The sequence below is a fragment of the Solea senegalensis genome, linkage group LG5 (genome assembly GCF_019176455.1).
Source record: "Solea senegalensis isolate Sse05_10M linkage group LG5, IFAPA_SoseM_1, whole genome shotgun sequence".
NCBI classification, from domain to species: Eukaryota; Metazoa; Chordata; class Actinopteri; order Pleuronectiformes; family Soleidae; genus Solea; species Solea senegalensis.
In genome coordinates, this window is record NC_058025.1 from 9,422,390 (window position 1) to 9,441,995 (window position 19,606).

A 19,606-nucleotide genomic window follows, 5' to 3' on the forward strand; every position below is an offset into this window, starting at 1 on the left:
GGGGGGCAACACAAAAATAAAACACTGACAAATTCAGCACTGTGTGAACTCATCTGACAATGGTTTGAACGTAACGGACATTCATTTCTATTTAAAAGTTATGCAATACAACTTCAATTCAAAAGTACAAAGTGGTCATGCATGGAAACAGATCAACTGAGCACAGAAAGTAACACAATGTAAGCTTCATGAACGCTGGATAAAAGAAAATTGCTGCATAAAAACATCGCACAAGCTGGTCCTTTTGTGTGATTACTTGTTATCTATTATGTGTGCTTGGATACCCACTCATAAAGCATTTGACTCATCATATCCATGAAAAAAAAAACATAGGGAAGCTCATAGACACATGCCCAGACCTGCTCACACGGACTGACATTAATAGCATACTATTAATGTGCGCTGACAGGAGGGGCAAAGAAAAGCAGCTTGTAAAATGTTAAAAAAGAAAGAGTAGATGAAGAAAAATATGTCATTTGCACATCAAGTCTGTCCAACACAAAGCCGGGGCCTCTGTCACCTGTCTTTGTGAGCCAACTCCGCTGTCGGTAGAATCTAAAGACGCTGCCATTATATGATTGAGCAGATTTGAAAATATAGCTGTCTGAGAAGCTGGATGGACACATCCTGTACATGACAAACTGACACTGTAATGCTTATATTTATACTGAAGGACATGGTGTGCCTGGTGGAGAGCAGCAGCACGAACTCTATAGGTTCTTTATTTGCTCAAAGTTCAACAGGCAGCAAAGCTGACAGGTCACACAGAGACAGTTGGGGAAGCTGTCAAACCCATCGTGCAATATTTACGCTGTATGAAACAGAGGCGAGATGTCACCTGCCTTGACATCCCGAAACAAGCGCCACCGAGTTCTCGCAGTCATCATAGAGCATCTTTTAATATGGTGCACTGTAGTTTTAAACATAAGACTTACTATAAAGCCGTTTGTACTTCACAGACATTCATTTTCTAATACCAGAGATGAAATACAGTATTAGGGGACCAGGATGCACAAAGAGAGGCATTAACTATGGCTCAGATCTAACCAACAATCAAGTCTCCGTTCTGATAATGCCAAAAAGCACTGATGAACATTCAGCAGTGTGCTAAATATAAAAAAAAACACAGCTGATGTTGAGCAGTTTTGATAAATGCAACGAGCTTGGGGTGGTGCGAGATCACCTTGGTGTATATAATGTGGAGGTTCCAGCAATGTTTTAGTAATTACTCAGAATTATACAGTGGCAGGGCGTTGGTATTAAATTTTCAACACCTATTTAAATTTCTTACACTTTTTCATAACAGTGTTTGACAAAAAAGAATTGCAGTCTGCAGCAGCCTCACAGACACACACACACACACACACACACACACACACACACACACACACACACACACACACACACACACACACACACACACACACACACACACACACACACACACACACACACACAGGTGGAGCCATTTCTTCCTCTTCTCCTTTGGGGAATGAGCTTCGTCTGTGGTCTTAACTTCCTGCACGCCTCGACACAGCCAATCATGAACACTATTAAATCCCAGTCAAACAGCATGCAGTGTGTTTATTGGCTCACTACCACTGTTGAGATTAAATCTTTAGGTCCAAGAATTTGATCTAATCTCATGACAACACATTTCCAGAGGTGATAAAGAGGCAGGCACTGGAGCTTGAACACACTTAATTTTGGGAATCCTGGCTGTTTGTGTGCGGCTGAGACAACACAGAGATAGTGTTTAAAGAAAATCAAACTTTATCAAACTTAGACGTACCAAAGAAGGGAAACAGGGACGAGATGTCCTACTTCATTGTAAATCATATTTTGTTTATGTCTATATTGATTCATGTACAACGAGATGCAGCGTGGCTACTCGCAACTTGAATGTTTATGTGTTTTCATCCACATGTTTCCCATGTGCATTGCCGCCTGACTTTGGAGGCTGAAAAAATTTGGAGTCATTATCATTATACAATATTAATTTCTAATTAGGTAGCACATGACACAGTGATAGATGTTTCACTGTAAAAAGAAGCCCCTTGTGTCAGTGGAAACAAAGGTGAGTGCAACAATGTCAATTAAAAAAGGCACAAATGTCGCGCAACAACTGCGGTGTGAGGTTTTTCTACATCTCACTCTTCCAAAACACAGTAGACCACTTTAACTGGGACAATATGGGTAAAATCATGTCACATGTGCAGGGTCTAAATTAAAACTAGGTCGCACTGTGACTCTGCAGCCTCTCAGGTGGCTACCGTGGATTATTTTTATACCCACCGAGTCGTTTTCTGGTATGCCAGGACAAATTCTCATCTCCTCCTTGCCCCACCCTCCGAGTCTCATTTTCTTCTTTCCCTCCCTTCCGCTTTTTCTACCACCCTCCTCCTCAAACTCTTCCCTCATTTTTTACTCTGTCACCTCTGTCTCCAGCATTCCTGTCATGAATTAATTTCCCCCTATTTTACAGACTCATGTGATTTAACGTCATCAAAATAAATGCATTCCTCCTGTATGCGCTTCCACCTCGACACTTTCCCCCACACCCTTTGAGGGGGGAAATCTATCGTCGAGTTAGAACAATGTCCTTTTCACAGCATGGCACCTATTTCCAAGTCCTCAGCTTCTCCTCAGGCAATATGCCCTCTCCATCAACCCGTTTCTTTTCCGCGCCTCCAGCTCTGTCTAAAGGTTAGCCTTTGCCTCCCACCTACTTACTTATTTTCCTTCTCTCTATATTTATTTTTTCCCTACTCTGGATTTCTTTGTCTCCCCTCCAAGCTCGGGTGCAAAATCAGTATCGTAGTGGTTCCTAAGACTGCGCTCTTCTGGACAGAGATCTTAGATGTTGTTCTTAATATCTGCTGGACTCACTCGCCCACTTTTGGGAGTTCCTATCACCACTGGAACCACAGTTTCCTTTACTCCCCACATCCTCTCTGGCTCCTCTCTCAGCCCTTGGTATTTCTCAAGCTTCTCGTGTTCCTTCTTCTTGATGTCGCTGTCGCTTGCGGTTTGCAAATCAATCGCCACTACCTTCCTCTGCTGTTTATCGACGACCACTTTGTCTGGTTGATTAGCCACCACCATTTTGTCTTTGATCTGAAAGTCCCGCAGAAACTTAGCTGTGCCATTCTTAAATCTCTCTCTGATTAGGTGAGGAGGAAACTTGTAAAAGAAAATTAAAAAAGTTGTATTCCCACATTTGAAACAGAAACCTTGAGATCTGCTTTTAATCCCTGTTTATGAGAACCAATTTTATTTTGATGACAGCTGTTGCTTGTGGGATACAAACGGTAATAAACCCAGTGCATGAGTCACTTCATATGTGACAAAAACTATTTTTAACACACACTTTCTTCCCACACAAGCTCACTTACTTAGTAAGTGAAATGAAGCTTGCTTTTTGAATTTCTAACCAGTTGATGTGTGACTGCAATAACCTGCAGCAAAAAGATGGACCTATAGTGTTTCTTTATACACAGACATACAGTTCCAACCTCCATTTCTATTAATATTATCATTATTAATGTTATTATTGGATTAAACTGGTTAGAAACCAGGTGTTTATGTTTTTGTTTGGTGCTATTTCCCTGACATTCGTCCATGCTATGTCCCAGCTTGCATCTTTTACTTTTTCGTTATCGTCCAGCTGCCACTGATGCTCCATGTAGGTCAATAAAGAGGGCAAACATGCTAACACACAACGATGTGCAGCTTTGAGTGCAAAAACACATTCACACTCAGACTTGACATCTGTGTGACATACCAAGCCCTTGGTTTGTGGTTGTGTTTGTATTTAGACTAAATTTTAGACTCAAGCTTCAATTCATTAAAAAACTTGAGAGTTTCACAGAGTTGAAGTGTCTGGTCCTCACTGCCCCTCTTACCCCCAAACAGGCTAACAAGAACTTGTGATTTCCAGGGAAAGGCTTGACAAAAGCCCTCTCCTGGTAAACTTAAACCCTGCACAGAGAGACACACACACAGACACGCGCTCACACACACACACACACACACACACAAACTCCCTGCAGAGAGTGATAAATCTCATCTAGATCACACTGCTGTGATGGACTAGGCTGACAGAAGGAGTCTGGAGTCCGTCATGAGCAAAACACACAACTCCCTCCACCCCCATTCAATGCCCCATGTCTTTTGCTTCACATTATTAATCTCTTTTATATGTCCCTTTTTTCCCACCTCACCACCTGCCCTGCTCTTTCCCCTTTTCTCTAATTTCATCTCTTTATGACTCATTAGACTCCGACGTGGGAGAAAAGGCGCGAAGATGCGCAGATCAAAGGGAAACACAGTTTTATATTTCTGACCACCACTGACTGCTGTGTTGCTTTAATGGAACTGGATGGCACTAGGTGGTGTTTGTGGATTGTGAGAGAAAGCCCTAAGGCTAGAGACCCAGAGACCCATTGGAGAACATGAGCAATCATATGGTGCCTGTGGCAGGAAAATTTAATATTGAACGTTGTCCAAAGACCATGCCAGGGTCGTTTATTGAAAGAAGCCAATGGTGTCACCAGCAGGGTTGACAAAAAGAGAGAAAGGCTGTGTTCCTTTGTGCAAGTTAAGTATGAACCAAGAGTGAGAAGGAAGGAAAAATTGTGGCCCCACAAATTGCTGGAAAAAGTTGCAGTTTTATGTCATAGCAGTCTCACGACTACAGTTTTTAGACACAATATGAAAAATACCACTGCAACAATATTAAACCAAGCTGGTTTACTTGTCACTACAAGGAAATCAAATATTGAACATTGTCTAAAGACCGTACAGTACCATGAAAGAAGCATAGGAACTGCGTTCCTTTGGGCAAATTCACAACGAACAAAAAAGTACGACGGATAAATGATGGCTGGAAAAAGTTCAAAGTTTCGTTTCTGAATCACAGACAGTCTCTCGACTACAGTTTTAGGCACAACATGTAAAATACTACTGCAATAACATTAAAACAAGCTGACTTGTCGCTACGTTTTATAACTCCATTCAACCGCATGTCAGACAACAATTGATTTGGCAGAAATTTTGCCTCAAGGCCTTTGCACATTAACAGCGAAGCAAATTCCTGAGTAGAGCCAACGCTGAAGAAGAGGCTGCTTGGTTCAGAAGCTGCCACTTCACCACTTCAGGACACCCTTTATTATATCTGTCAGATAGTTTAAAGATATAACAAAGGTCTGTGTGTGTTTGCTAAATTGAATCATAGACTGTATATAAAAGTGGACACAGTCTGTCTCCAACTGGTTGCAAAAAGTAGGTGACTTGAATGAAAGTGTATGGGGAAATGAGCTTACTTCTCACTTTGTTGACGTCAGTGAACATTTTCCTGAAGCGTTAATGGTCTCAATTGCTATTTTCAGCGCTTCTGTGCTGATAAAGCACAGCGCATAAGAGAGAACACCAGCGTGATTGACGGCTCCCATTAATGACAGGTATCATCTAACAGGAGCCTGGTTGGAGGTGACATCTGTGAATTAACATTAACAAAACTTCAACATGGCACCAGCCAAGTGGCATCGCTTGATTTAAGTATTTTAAATGTCACATTGTCAACAACACTCATTCTGATTGATTAGATGTTGATGATTAACCTTGGAAAAAAAACAAAAACGCAAAAGCCTCCATGCTAAAATTAGGTGGAGGTGACTAATCCGGTGCCAAAATGAGTCTGAATCATGCAGCTCGTGCCATGCTGTGCAGATACATGATCTGTGATGCTTTACCTTAAATGGAAGGGATTTTTCACTGCAAGGGCTGATGGGTAGAGACTGGAGGCTGCTGGCAGGGCTCGTCTCTGCACTCTGCAAAGACACAAAATGAACATAACAAGGTTAGGTCTGTGATACCCACCGTAAGTGCTAGTGTTAAGATAACAATGTGCACAGAATGATTTTTACAGGATCAGATTCAGGTAATGCTCTTAGGGATCTGCAAGTGATGTTTTTTGGCGCCTCTAGCCGGGTTGAGCAGATTAGATCGTAACAAAAATGTATTAAAACTTGTTTTTTTTTTGGCATTACTGTACAAATGCAATTTCATGTTAATTTCTTTTTTGTTTTTTTTCTTTGACCATAGAGTGCACACACACAAGCAGAGCTGTCTGCATACAGTCGAGTGCATACGTTCCTGTGACACAGGGTGAAGACATCTTAGCGGCAAGCATAGCGGCAGATTGAAAGGTCTTGTGATGGCTTATCAAGGGATAGCAGGGAAAGAAGGAGAAGAGAAGGTCATGTCTTTAGCCAGGACTGCTGATACATGGAAAAGACATGATAGCAACGGGAATATGATGAGATACGTGACCAAAACTGGACATGGAACAAATGTTCTGATGCAGCAAACGTCAAACTACATGTTTAACACACTTGCACATGCTTATTGCCATCTGTTGCTTGCGTGTAGATTAATATGCTCGACAAATATGCATGTTTGAGAGATGACTAACAAGCAAGATGGCCTGAAAATATTATGCAAGACTATAATCCCCATTGTTTTTTAGTGTTGGAGCGTAATGCAGTAAAGGGAAAGAGAGATTTCTTAAAGCTCCGGTGTGTTACTTCCGTTGCCAAACCCGTGCGATTGAATGAGGTGAACTCACTCATGTTTAAGGAGTTAATTTCTTATCCTAAAGTTCTCTTTTAATAATGTGTTTCAGTCAAGTCAGGGATAATTCCATAACCTGCCATCTCACCTTACTCGTTAGCTTCCGCCTTCTTTCCCCCGGTCGTTTGTTCATCATGAAAAGTTACACATTACAGCTTTAAATATTGCTTTCTTTTTGCAAAGCATTAACTTGATGGCTTATCGGTTTGGCTGACCTTTTGAAGACGTATGCCTGCAGATCAGAATTATAGGTGCACTGTGATGTCAGGCCCACAATGTGCCATTAGTGATCAATGCCTCTCAGTATTTAGAGAGACAGCCGCACAATCAAATATAGCCACAGACTCTCTGCACCACTTTCACTCTCTCCAACACATCTTTAAGGTCTCCTCTGTCCCACAGGCTTCAACAAACAACTGTCCCCACAATTAGACGTGCTTCAGTGATAAACCTTCAAGATTTAAGAATGGGGGAAACTGCCTAAGAGCTGCGGATTTAATGACTTGCACTATCCAGAAGCTAAATGCCCCGAAGATGATGAATGGCCTAAGAAAGGAAAGCAGGTTTTGTAGTTTGATACACCTCTTTAATCACATTCACACATCAGTTAAATTAAGGTATAAAAATGTTCAAATAACTTAAGGTGCATGCCTACTCTGTCTCTCATTGACATTTGGGTTTTTATTGGAAGGCAGAAGCATTACTTATATACTGTCATAGCATTTAGGGAGTTCTCTGGCAGACATATTTTTTTCATTTTAACCACTTCCCCTTGCCCCTTACACATTTTCGCCAGAGATTCATCAAAAAAAGCCCCTGTCAGCTGACAGTGTTGCCAAATTAGCGACTGTTTTTCAAAAAAGTGACTAGCAACAAATGTAGTGACTTTTTTAAGTTTTTTCTAAGTTTATTTGTAATGTAGTTCTAAACTTATTTAGGTGGGGTTTTTTTTACTCACTTTTTGTCTCTCCCACGACATTGTCCTGCTGCGTCCATTACAATTACACATGGCCAATTATGACGTCACTTAGTGACTTCTAGCGACTTGTAGGACAGCCAATAGCTACTTTCCTTACTGAAGAGTTGGCAACACTGATTGTGGACTATGGGAATTACTTTTCCACTTGTCTGAAGCAAAGAAGAGACATGTAATGTAAACATCTTCAACGTCTGATATACTTATTTATAGTATGTTCAATACAGTATATGTACGGTATGTGCAATAGAGTTTTGTTGTGGTTAACATAGCTGCACAACTTACTAACCAAGATGTACAGCAGGTGTTACAGATGTTGATGATAGCACACTACCTCTTTAAATATGAATATTCACATTTTCCTATTCATTTCATCATATCCAGAGCTATGTTTGTAACAACACATCAGCAGCAGCAGCAGCAGCAGCCACATGTCGGGCAGCTGCCTCAAGGCAAAGAGTCACCACGACAGACAGCACAGTTGCAGAGGCCCAAGCAAACGGGGTCCCCTGGTGCACGTGTGGGTACAACACAACCATGCTTATAAAGACTGTGACTAAAAGCTGTAATAAATAAGAACAGCTTTGCCAGAATCTATTGCAGACACTGACAAATGGGGGTCACTGTGTTAATGCGCACATGGTCAGTGGCATTTTAGAAACGTTTCTCTGTGTAACCAACAGGATAAACTGCTGAAGGAGACTGAAATCATGAGTAGGTGGAGTACCCACAGCTGGCTAAAATATGCTAATTTGGCAAATGTGATGTGGAAATGATAAGATCTGAAAGAGAAGAGAAGAGAAGCTGCAGAATAGATAACTGCTGAACAGAATAATAAAATCTGCAAGTTAATGACACAACAGAGTGAGTTAAGAGGGCAAAGTTTATCCTCTTCCATTTTTATGTTCTGCTACCTAATGTCAAATATCTTTCTTGTACTCCCTATTCTTGTTTACAACTATTATATATGTATTTTCTTTTAATGCATCGTGTCTCTCCTAGTGTGGTTCTTGGAGGAAAACAAAAAGATGAACCGCTAAGAGACAGGGAGAGAGCCATACATGCTCCTCTGTGGTCTGTAATTCACAGATAGCTCCTCACAGCTAGCTTTGATCTTAGTGTGGAGGGAATAATGGTGGGATGATGGGGCAGGTCTGGTCAGCCTTTTACATCTTTTTGTGTATTTATATTTGTGTGTGGGTGCCTGTATGACACGAGTGCATGTGGTGGGTCAGTTACACATGTAGACGACAAGAATATAACAATCTAATAAAAAGGATAATACTACCATTACTCTTTGGCGCATACATGTATTATACTTTCAGAACAGAGTGAAAAAGGCTCTTTGTGGAAATATGAAAATGTTCCTTTCAAAACAAAGCAAAATAAAATATATTAAATACCAACAAACAGTTCCCAAATAACTACCATATTGAACCCTTGCTTACAAAAACTTTGCTTATGTGTCAGCCATTTTCCAAAAGAGTGTAATTATCGTTATGGCCTGCCACTGTGAAATCATAATTCATAATCAGCAGTTGATTGTTTGTTTTCTCATCATGACTAGAAAAACTGCCCTAAATCAACCTCTCTGCAAATCACAATTACACCAAATAAACCAAGTAAATGTACAATTCCATGTTCTGTAAAGAGAAAAAATCTCAATGATCAAGTTATAAAATACTTACTTTCTATTTAGAGTGTAAAGGCAGTCCCACGGTTAAAAAGACCAGATCAATATGGTTCCCTGATTCTTCGAGTAAAACATGTTAAATAAGCTATTGCCACGTGTCACTGCTTTACTAAGTGACCATTACAGATAATAACGTCTTTAACAGGGTGGACTTAATATTACTGGTTTCTCACCATTTACCCTAAGATGGCTTCATAGCCTGAGGTGAAAGCCTTGAACAGAGAATAGCACATGAAGACCAGGGTGATACTCTGAAATAGGGGGACTAATGTGGAGACCGTGTATTGGTGTATGACGAATACGGTGGCTGTCCAGCTCCCTCATCCAAAATATGGAATCTGATTAAATTAAAAAAAAAAAAAGAAGTGATTACAGAGACCATCAAAAAGGCGGAAACGCATCCTCTTGGAGATTATCTGATGGCGCTTAAATAGAGCTGATTAAGACTGGGGGTGAAGAGATTGTCAGGGGAATACTGTGCTGATGAAATTCCTTTATATTTAAAAACCATTTACACTTATAGGTTTACAGCAGAATTTATAATTAGATCAGAGGATGGCCTGTCAGTTTAGTCCAAGTGAAAAAGGAATGCATTTAAGCTTTTCAATGTTTTATTCATTGTCTTTGTGATAATCAAATTCAGTGTGGGCCACTTAACTGAATAGTGCTCTTTTGATGTAATCTTTATCTTCTGTGTTGCTGCCTTTATCCGAGTATAGAACCCCGTTATGGAAATTATGCATTATGTGCATGTATATGCGGGCTACCCACCTCCTGCAGTGTCCGTCTTAGTCTTAAAAGCAGGGTTTTGACAGCAGTACAGTCCTGCTGCATCAGTCTGAGTGGAAGGGCCTCCAGCCCTGGAGTTAAGGACTCCTCTTCCCTCCCAAAGCCCAGCCCCATGTTCCAATCAGCAGGCAGTAGGCTGGTCGGCCGACTGGGTTCCCTGGAGGAGAGGCAGATAGAAGAGAAAAGCAAAAAAAAAGAGATTTAATGTTGTTATAAATCAGTGTGAAGACTTGAATATTGACCTGTCCTCACAGCTGAAGCTCCTTCTTGCCGTTCTATTACAGAGTAACGTCAGTGATATCAGATGCTGCTAAGTATAGCAGTACTTCCCAGAATAATGTGCGACTGACTACACAATCACACATCTAGGATCAGGGATTAAACCAGTGATTGTCTCATTGTATGCTTAGCCAGCCTCTTTCAGCGTGTCCAGCTTTAATCAGCATCTGGCAATGCAGCAAATACTGATATGACAGTGTAGCCAATAGGCATAATCCCTGAAAAAATTTCCAACAGCTAAACTGCACAACACACTACATACACACACACACACAGGCAACAAACATGGAATCAAAACTAGAACTCACTCTGTGGCCAGTTTTGTTGGAGCTCTGGTGCACCACAGTGGTGAAAGTGCCAATAGAAAAGGTAGAATAAATAGACTGAAGGTTAGTGTCAGACAGTTGAGCGTGCTAAAAACAAAAAGACAGTGTGACATATGAGGAAAATACACAGACGACATGGTCTTTGCAATTCAAACCCATTGTGTTTACTATATAAAGCCATATGTATGTGTATACTGTACTATACTATACTATACTATATTATACTATATCTATATATACTTATATATACTATATAAGTTTCTGATTTCATTTTTAGGATCTTTTCTGGCATAAACACTGACCTCTTTATGATCAGTAGTCCCTACAGAGACCAAAACCTGGTCCTAATGTGGAAGAAGCAAGTTTCCGAGAAAACACGGTGAAATGTAGGTCTAAACTTTCAAATTGTGGTTAGGTTAAAGGCTGGGGTTAAGCATTATCTAGTTATGTTAGGGTTAGAGTTAATACTTTGTCGAGGCTGTATTCATGAATGGAAGTCAATGCTGTGGTAAATATGCGAAACTGTATGTGCGCGTGAGAGAGAATACAGAGGGTAACAACATATCCCAACATTTCCAAATCATTTTAAGATTATTTAAAACACACTACGCAAGCATATTCAAATGCTGTGTGTACACACACAATTACATTAAAAAGATGAAAGTAGCCAAAGCACACAAGTTCATCCTCTAATCCTGTGTCTCATCATCATTATCAGCTCAAAAGGACACTTCATTGTCAAGAGCTTCGAGTCATTATAGGCCATCACAGCTGTGTGATCCTGTCTGTGTCCTTTGCATATTTGTCTAAGGCTTCTTAATTTAGTGTTTTGTATTACTCCTTGTCCACAATTATCCCTCGGCAAAAAACAGCCCCGTCTATGAGCTAATGTATGCTGCTGATTTTATGATTGCTAGTGTGTGTGTGTGTGTGTGTGTCTGTTGTTGGGGTGCTGCATATCAAACACCTTTTTATTTATTAACAAAGCTTTCACTGCAGACTGCCTGGCTTCTTGACAAACAGAAGAGATGAAAATCTCTCCAGAAGTTTACAAGCCACTGTTTAGGCGCGATTACGAACAGGCCTGAGAAGAACCAATGCAAATTTTTGTTCTCCCTCTCTCTCCACCACGTGACTCTGTCGCAGTGGTGAGGCATTAGACGTAGACCTAGACACACATGAACGCAAACAACAGGGGGAGCCTAACCGAGAGCACCGTTTTAATTAACTGTCCCAGTTCATTAAACATTTAACAGGCCTCTGGAGCGGTGGAGTCTTTGGTCTCTGGTGCATGGCCCCTGTTCTCGTCTCAGCATCGACACCTACACAGCAGAGGACACATACTGCGAGGTACTTTCAACAGGAGTTGGGGTTGATCAGTGTCACAGCATCCCTCATCTTTCTCTGCCTTCCAGCCCCCACTAAAACTTAATCGAAGCTTGACTACCAACATTGACCTTACCTATAAAAATGTCGTCTTCATAGTCATTCATCGCTGCAAGCCCACATTACTTGTTCTGTCAATTTGAGATTTTAAGTTTCACCAAAAGCATATTTTTAACGGCTCGTGATGATTTAGGACTACTTGACATTCCACTGGACACATAAACAGACTCAAAGCAAAGATCAAACTCTCCCCCCCGTGCAGTTTCAGCTGATTTCAGAAGTATTTAATTTACTTGCCTTGCCTTCACACAAAATGACAAATGTAGCAGGAAAACAAACTCAGGAGCTTTATCATTTATAATTTCGACATTCTCATTTCATGATTTGTCATAGGTTAATAGTTGTACAAGGGTAAATTCCATTAAACACTTCTTTTTTTACACAGCAATAATTATTGCGATGCATGATCGGACTTGCATTAAAAAAAAAAGGCATCAGGACAATGACATTTTTTTCTCCATTCAAAAATTAACAAATGTGCCATTAATCAATAGAATTTAAGAAAAACAATCTAAACCTTGACCTTTGTGAATTGAAGTGAATTTAATCAAACTGCAGTCATCTCTTTCAATCAATGTGGAGGACGACTCTTACTTTGGCCAAAGATTTCCCAAGTATCAAGCCTGCGGACTGTTAAATTCTCAGTTTCAAGGCCATGTTGTTCTCAAAGATTTATTAATAATAATAATAATAATAATAATAATAATAATAATAATAATAATAATAATAATGAATGTTTTCTTTCTCACAAGCAGGCAAGGAAAAAACATTTTGACCACATTTTGTCATGTTCAACGTGAGCTGGTTGCACAGCATTCCTGCAAACACCTTTGAAGCACATGGTACAAAATATACACCCATGCAAACAAGTGCATGTTGTTGTTGTTATTAAAGCGCATTTTACAGTAAGAAGGAGAAAGGAATATATTTATAAAAACAACATAAATCACCCTTCAATTGACTCTTCAATTGAATTTTCAATCACGCAAAGGAATACTTCACAGATTAGCATTTAGCTTTGTATTACTAGTTTCAAGCCACTTGGTCCGAGGCTTGAAACTGAAAAGCTAATTCCACATTCCACTTGTAGGGGGACGGAGGCTCATTCCCAGAATGCAGAAAACAGTGTCCGCCATCTTTGCTAACAGTTATGCTAACATGACCTAGTGTCACTGGTGGGCATGTAACAAAGAAAAGAATGAAGATATTTCTCAGCTGAGGTTGGGAAGTATAAGTTTTCAAAAATACTATTACTATTACTAGTATTACTAGTATACTATTACTATTCTAGTAATACAAGGCTAAATGCAAATCGGTGAAGTATTCCTTTAAAGACTGCATTAGCATTTCCCTGCCTTGTTTTTCTGACAGACGTGCGTAAAAAATGTGACTGTGCATAACACCTTCTTTATGACATTTTCAAAAGGTGAGCGTAGAAATAACCAGCCTCTTGTTTGAAACCCAGAAAGGGAACCAGCAAGCTTTCAGTCTGCGTATTAGGAAACACTGAAGAGGGAGGAATGGCAGTGAAGACAAGCAGACATAATCACAGAATTGAGGAGTGCTTCATCATCAAGAGACGATGTTCGCTTTGACTGATAGCCTTTTAGAAGTGAGGTGAGACGAAATTAGGTGCCTTTAGTCTCATGCCCCCAGAAAAAAATAACCACGTAAATAGTGGTGGGGAGCATTACCTCAAAAAGTGAATTAAAGGAAAAATGTTCATTGGGAAAAACAAGACCACAGCACTAAATTATCGATCAACACAAGATTTCTCACAGGAGAGGTTGTACTGAATTGCTCCCTCGTTTGCCCTCATACTTTCTTCTTGACTGGTTCTTTCTTCTTTTCGCTATCATCCCCTAGCTCTCTTACTTTTCTTTGTTCGCTTGCCCTTACTTCATCTGCCCCCACCCTATCCTTTAGCTTGAGCCTCGTCTTGCATCTCTTAAGTTTGCCCCCTTCATCTCTTTTCTCTGCGGATCAGCCTGACAACACTTAACCGTAGCGGTATCAAAGCCCGAGGTGTCCCCGCGGAGATTCTGCCGAGCACCTCAGACAGATGTCAATGAAATCTGCTGTCGTTTGAGGACAGGTGAGCTCTGTCTGTCAAGCAACAATAGCTGCTCTTTTTAACCTCTCAACTGTCGTCCCCGTCTTCTTGCCTGGCGTCTCAGGTTAGAATGAACTTTCCCCACTTATCTCTTTCTGTTGCATGCTGCTATCTCAATGGCATAAATTAAGCATAAATACATGACATATGATCAATCATTCACTCTTCGCTTTGACAGCTTATGTCAAGTACAAGAACGTTTTTCTTCTACCTCACACATACACAGTTGTTGTTGGGTTTTTTTCTACATGTGTGTGTTTACCAGAGTCTGACACCAAAGCCTTCCTTACTCTATACAGCTTTCAACAGGGTTAAGGTATGGATTTGACTTTTTCCATCAAATCTACAGAGCAACAAGAAAATGAGTGGGAGCAGGGCTCAACATCACTCACCTCCTCTGAAACAATAATAGTGGCGCCTTATGGAGAAGTATTTTCTGTTACAGGAGAATGGAAGTGGAATATTTTGTGGTAAAATATTTCTAGGTTCATGAAGCGGAGGTCTCGAAATGTGCTTTGGTGTCAAAAAGGTGTCAAAGCATTTATTCTAATAGCAGTTACAGGACAGACAGAGTTGTTTCCTACCTAAGCACAAAGTAATAACCCCAAACATAACTGCAAGAGCACATACTCACACAGACACACAGGCTTGCACAGCCATTCACCGTAGAATGCTTTGTTCACTTCCTGACATTTGTAAAGCCTAAACAAAGTGTTGTCCCTATACTTAACCATAAGGGTGTAGGTTTGCGGGGAAAGACAGATTGTACCTACCAACATTAGAGACAGGGTGATGTGTACGTGTGTGCGAATACAGTGAGGGGAGAGCGAGCGGATTTTACAAGCATCAGTGAACGCATCACAGCCGTGCCGAAATATTGCTGCAAGTTACAGAGGTGACGAGAGAGAGAGAGAGATAGAGAGAGAGCGCAGGTGATGCGCTGTTCTGACAACACAGCTGTGAGTTTTTAGAGCCATGGCCCCACCAGCCTTCTAACCAAACCTACTAATGCCTAAAACTAACCTTAACCTGACCACAATTCAAATCTTAGCCCCTAACTTAATATTATATTATATTATATTAATTTATATATAATATTATATCCTCAGATATTAGGATCTGCCTCATCAGGACCAGGTTTTCGTTACCCCATTTCAACCCCACTACTGGTCCAGCCAGTATTGTTGCCAAGTACAGACACACTATTACATTAAAAGATGAAAAAAAGCAAAGCACACTAATTCATCCTCTAATCCTGATTCTCACCATCATTATCAGCTCGAAAGAACTCAAAGCAAACACACACAGGAAACACACAGTACAGATGAAGACAAGTCTGTTCTGTGATGATAGATGTTGTACATGCAGGGAGACCTTTCGAACACCTAGGGTCATCCATCTTATAATTGTCATGACTCAATAGCCCAACAGTCACACTCGTTCATTTTTTTTTACAGCTTGCAAACTCTCGCTTTCTACAAAAAAAAGTGTCCGTGTGTGTGTGTGTGGGTGTGTGGGGGGAATGCTCACTTCCTTTGCATTGATTTCCTTTTTCTTGTTTACATATTACATTTCTCCATTTATTCTCTTCTCCTTCCTTCCTTTCTTTCTTTTACCCCAGCTTAATTGTTATCCTTTTATGTGTCTGTTCCTCTAATTTCAACATACTGTCTCTACCTTTTGTCTTTCCCCCCATGCGCACTTTGCTCTCCATCCTTGTGACGCACTGCCCTCCTCTCTGAAGCCATTTCTCAACAGCAGCATTAGAGGCGATCCATTTCACCAGCCTGAAAATGCCAATTATATGCCTTTTTATGACATGCATTATTTTTACTGCTCATATGCCTGTTATACTGGACTATTGGCTCCCAGCACTGATATACAATAGCACGGACACACACGATGCATGTCCACACAGGCAATAAACAATGTGCACACACAGCGAACAGTACATTCCTATATGCACCTACCTATACAGTATACGTGTGGGTTTATATAATGTTCAGTCCAGTGTGCGATGTATAAAATAATGGCTGCATGACATATCTTGTGAGACTGAAGTGCATCATCTTTACGATTCTTTTCTTGAGAAGGAAGACGTGGGCTGCACCCTTGTCAATCAGCAATATAAAGAGAGCATTGTCTCAAGAGTAATAATAAAAACATTAACAGACACAGACATGATAATAAAAAAAAGGCAGTCAGTCCCCTACACCGATTTCACCCTGATTACATTTATACTAATAACATATTGAGAGGGGAAAGTCCATTAGAGTGTGCACGTATGTACCGTTGTAACGTTGACATCTGTGCATCACGCGAGTACCTGGTGGGTAAAGTGCTATAGTATACTGTACCACAGCTAGGGGACAATGATTGTCCCCATTTGTCACTCCGTCTTTTCACCTGACAGGCACAGTGTACTCATTTGCATTCAGCACCTGCGGCTACGGATGTTTAATGCTGCCATTAAACTCATCTCCGACATAAAGTGCATCTGTGACTAAAGAGTAAGCCCGAGCCAAGCTCCAGGCAGTGAATCTAATGGTGAATTCAAGTCATCAGACACAGAAAGAGGGAGAGTATAAAATGAATGTAATACGGCAGGGGTAACTTTCTGATTAACCTGATTGTCCTTTCTGCTTTTCTTTGCTATCTGCACTCTGAGATTGAAGACGTTTCACAATAAATCTATACTTTTCCTTTAACCTTTATTATGTACCTCTCACTCACTATAACTCTGTCCTCGTTTTAGTATCAGCAAACCTCCAAGACTCTCGCTCTGTCCAGTAGCTTGGTATCTGTGAGTATCCATGTTGATTCAAAACGTAACACAAAGCACTCTATTGTTTTTTTTTGTGGGTGGGGATGGCCAACTGTAGGAAATAACTAGAATCACCCGCCCTAATTACAATGAAAATGTCTTGTTGCTAGGAGAAAACCATTTAATATTGGTTTCTAGAGTTGCAAACAGCTGATGCAAATTGAAAAACTACTGTATATTAAAGTGCTGTTTGACTAAAATAGAACACTCTCACTTCAAAACACTACCATAGATTCAAAGTCAACCACCAAGAGATCTGTGACGCCTTACCTTTCTGAGCATTTCTGGATTTAATCCGCAGTTTTTTTCATTTGTTCTATGAAACCAGGGATTGTTCCTCTGGCATTTTCAATAATGACAACTGACAACAGATCACAAAAGCAACCAACGGTTGACTGAGGCAGAATTTTGTTTTTTAATTAAATCAAATCAACAAATCCACATTAAAAATGCAAATTTAGAGGGGCTCATTAATGTGTATCTATTCTATTAATTACTTCAATCTTAACTGATTCTAAAACCCTGATAATGAAGGAATTTCAATTGCCTCGTGCCGTTTGGATTTGGTTTGTTCCAGAAATCTCAGCTTTTCAACTGCAACAAGTGCAAACGCTCAGACGAGATAAGCGAAGGGAACATTAGAGTTACACCATAAAAGTCTGTGATAATGTAATATGGTCTTAGTAGAGCTGTCAGCGTGAACACTTAATCGCCGTTAATTAAGCGCAGAACTCATTGTTTTTCGGCTCTGCGATGGAGAGAGATTTTGAACCAGCCGATTGTGCAACTAACAAAAAAAAACTTTAAGGCGAAAGACTATGGATCTATCATTCAGGAAGTGATATGAATAAATCGACTGTAAAACAGCAGGTGAGAAATAATTCTGCTGGTTCTGTGTCACAGAATCACTCTGCCTCTATCGCTTTAGATCGTTTGGATATGTTAATACCGCAGCCCCAGTTCGTTCATCTGCCCAACCCCAACACAGCACCTGTGTCAAAGAGAAAGGCCAACAAAACTGGAACTCCTGTTAAAGTGCAAATGCTGTTGCATTGACATTTCTGCAATATAAATAGTGTTCTCAGGCCTTTCGCACTTCTTTTCATTTGAATTATTCAAATAAATCTAAAAGTCTGGTACACAAAGTGACTTTCTTTGCATTCATTTGATCTAGAATCAAGATACACTGGTAAGGTTAAGATGGCCTTAAATACTGTTGTGAGTTGCAAAAATAATAGAATTTTTGTGAGATTAGTTGAAATTAAGTAGCCATAGTTATCAGGTCAAATTGTATTACAACCATAGCATGATAAAGAACTGACAGTGTTAAAAGAAACAGATGTTTACCGTAATAAACAGCGAGGAGAAAACACTGGGGTGGATTTGTACACTGCTAAGCTGCATATTCTCATTCCAGGAAATGTTTTCTGTAAGTGGACAAAAACAGCATGTCGCTAATGTTCGATAATGATGTTCTATAACAATAACAACAACACCAAAATATATTAAAACGCTGTCTCTGTCCTTCTCATCTCATTTCCTCTTCTCTCTGTCAAGCAGCCTAATTTCCTATCACACAGCCAAACACATCGTCTAAGATGAGTCATAATTCGGCTTTGTTTTCATTTCATAGTAGTGATGTTTTCAAATAACAGCAAAAAAAATGGACAGAATCAACAAATAAGAGTCTTATCAAGGAGCAATGATTTATATAACAGGGATTCTGTCATGTTAGAGTGGCTAGCACTGTTGCCTCACAGCAAGAAGGTCAGTGGTTCAAATCCCGGTTCGACGAGGGCCTTTCTGTGGTGCTCCAGCTTCCTCCCACAATTCAAAAACATGCAGAGATTAACACTTAAACTAATTAACTTAAAGTGTGAATAGTTGGCCCTGTGATGGACTGGCTCCAGCCCCGCGACTCTCATGTGGCTGTCATTTCTCACAGATTCTGTCCACAAAAGTTCATAAACAGTACAATCTTCATATCTCGTATTCTTTTCGGCAGATATTATTCATTTATAAAACAATGTCCCTTTAAATCTTATTTACTTGAGTTGCTGTACACCAAATAACATTTTACAATCACCAACACAAGTTCTGATCCAGGAAATCAAAATTGGTAAATAATATAATCCGAGAAGAGCACCTCCTTCACATTTCTTCATAAAATGTTTCCATGGCACTGCTGCATTATGCTTTATATGCATGTATGTTTTATATCCCTGCTGCTATGTTTATATTCACAAACACCCTATATATATTGTATATTCTCCGCATATAATACTTATCACCACTGCTGTCGATATAAGCTTACACAACCTGTATATACTCAACAACTGTGAACTATTGCTACAATAACTAGTGCTGTTAGCGGTCTTGTCCTGTCCTCGTGTCCCATTAATGTCTAAAATGTATATATTTAGTTTATAGATCTGTGTATAGATTTGTCTCGTCTCACTGTCTTGTTAAAGTCTTGATGTAGCACCAAATAGGTCCTGGGGAAACTTAATTTCATCTCAACTGTGTG

General features: G+C 40.1%; 1 protein-coding gene across 3 annotated transcripts in view; it reads right to left on the reverse strand.

Annotated features, from left to right (window-relative positions):
* The window catches only part of ccser1 (coiled-coil serine-rich protein 1), a 117,994-nt gene that overhangs the window by 68,142 nt on the left and 30,246 nt on the right, over positions 1-19,606 (reverse strand). For 2 of the 3 annotated variants that reach the window (XM_044025198.1, XM_044025199.1), the window contains exons 7-9: positions 10,679-10,702; positions 10,074-10,248; positions 5,754-5,831 (exon numbers count right to left, since the gene is read on the reverse strand). In XM_044025198.1, coding sequence (XP_043881133.1) covers positions 5,754-5,831; positions 10,074-10,248; positions 10,679-10,702 — 277 coding nt within the window. The remainder of the gene's footprint in view (positions 1-5,753; positions 5,832-10,073; positions 10,249-10,678; positions 10,703-19,606) is intronic. The other variant, XM_044025200.1, reaches the window with a different exon arrangement.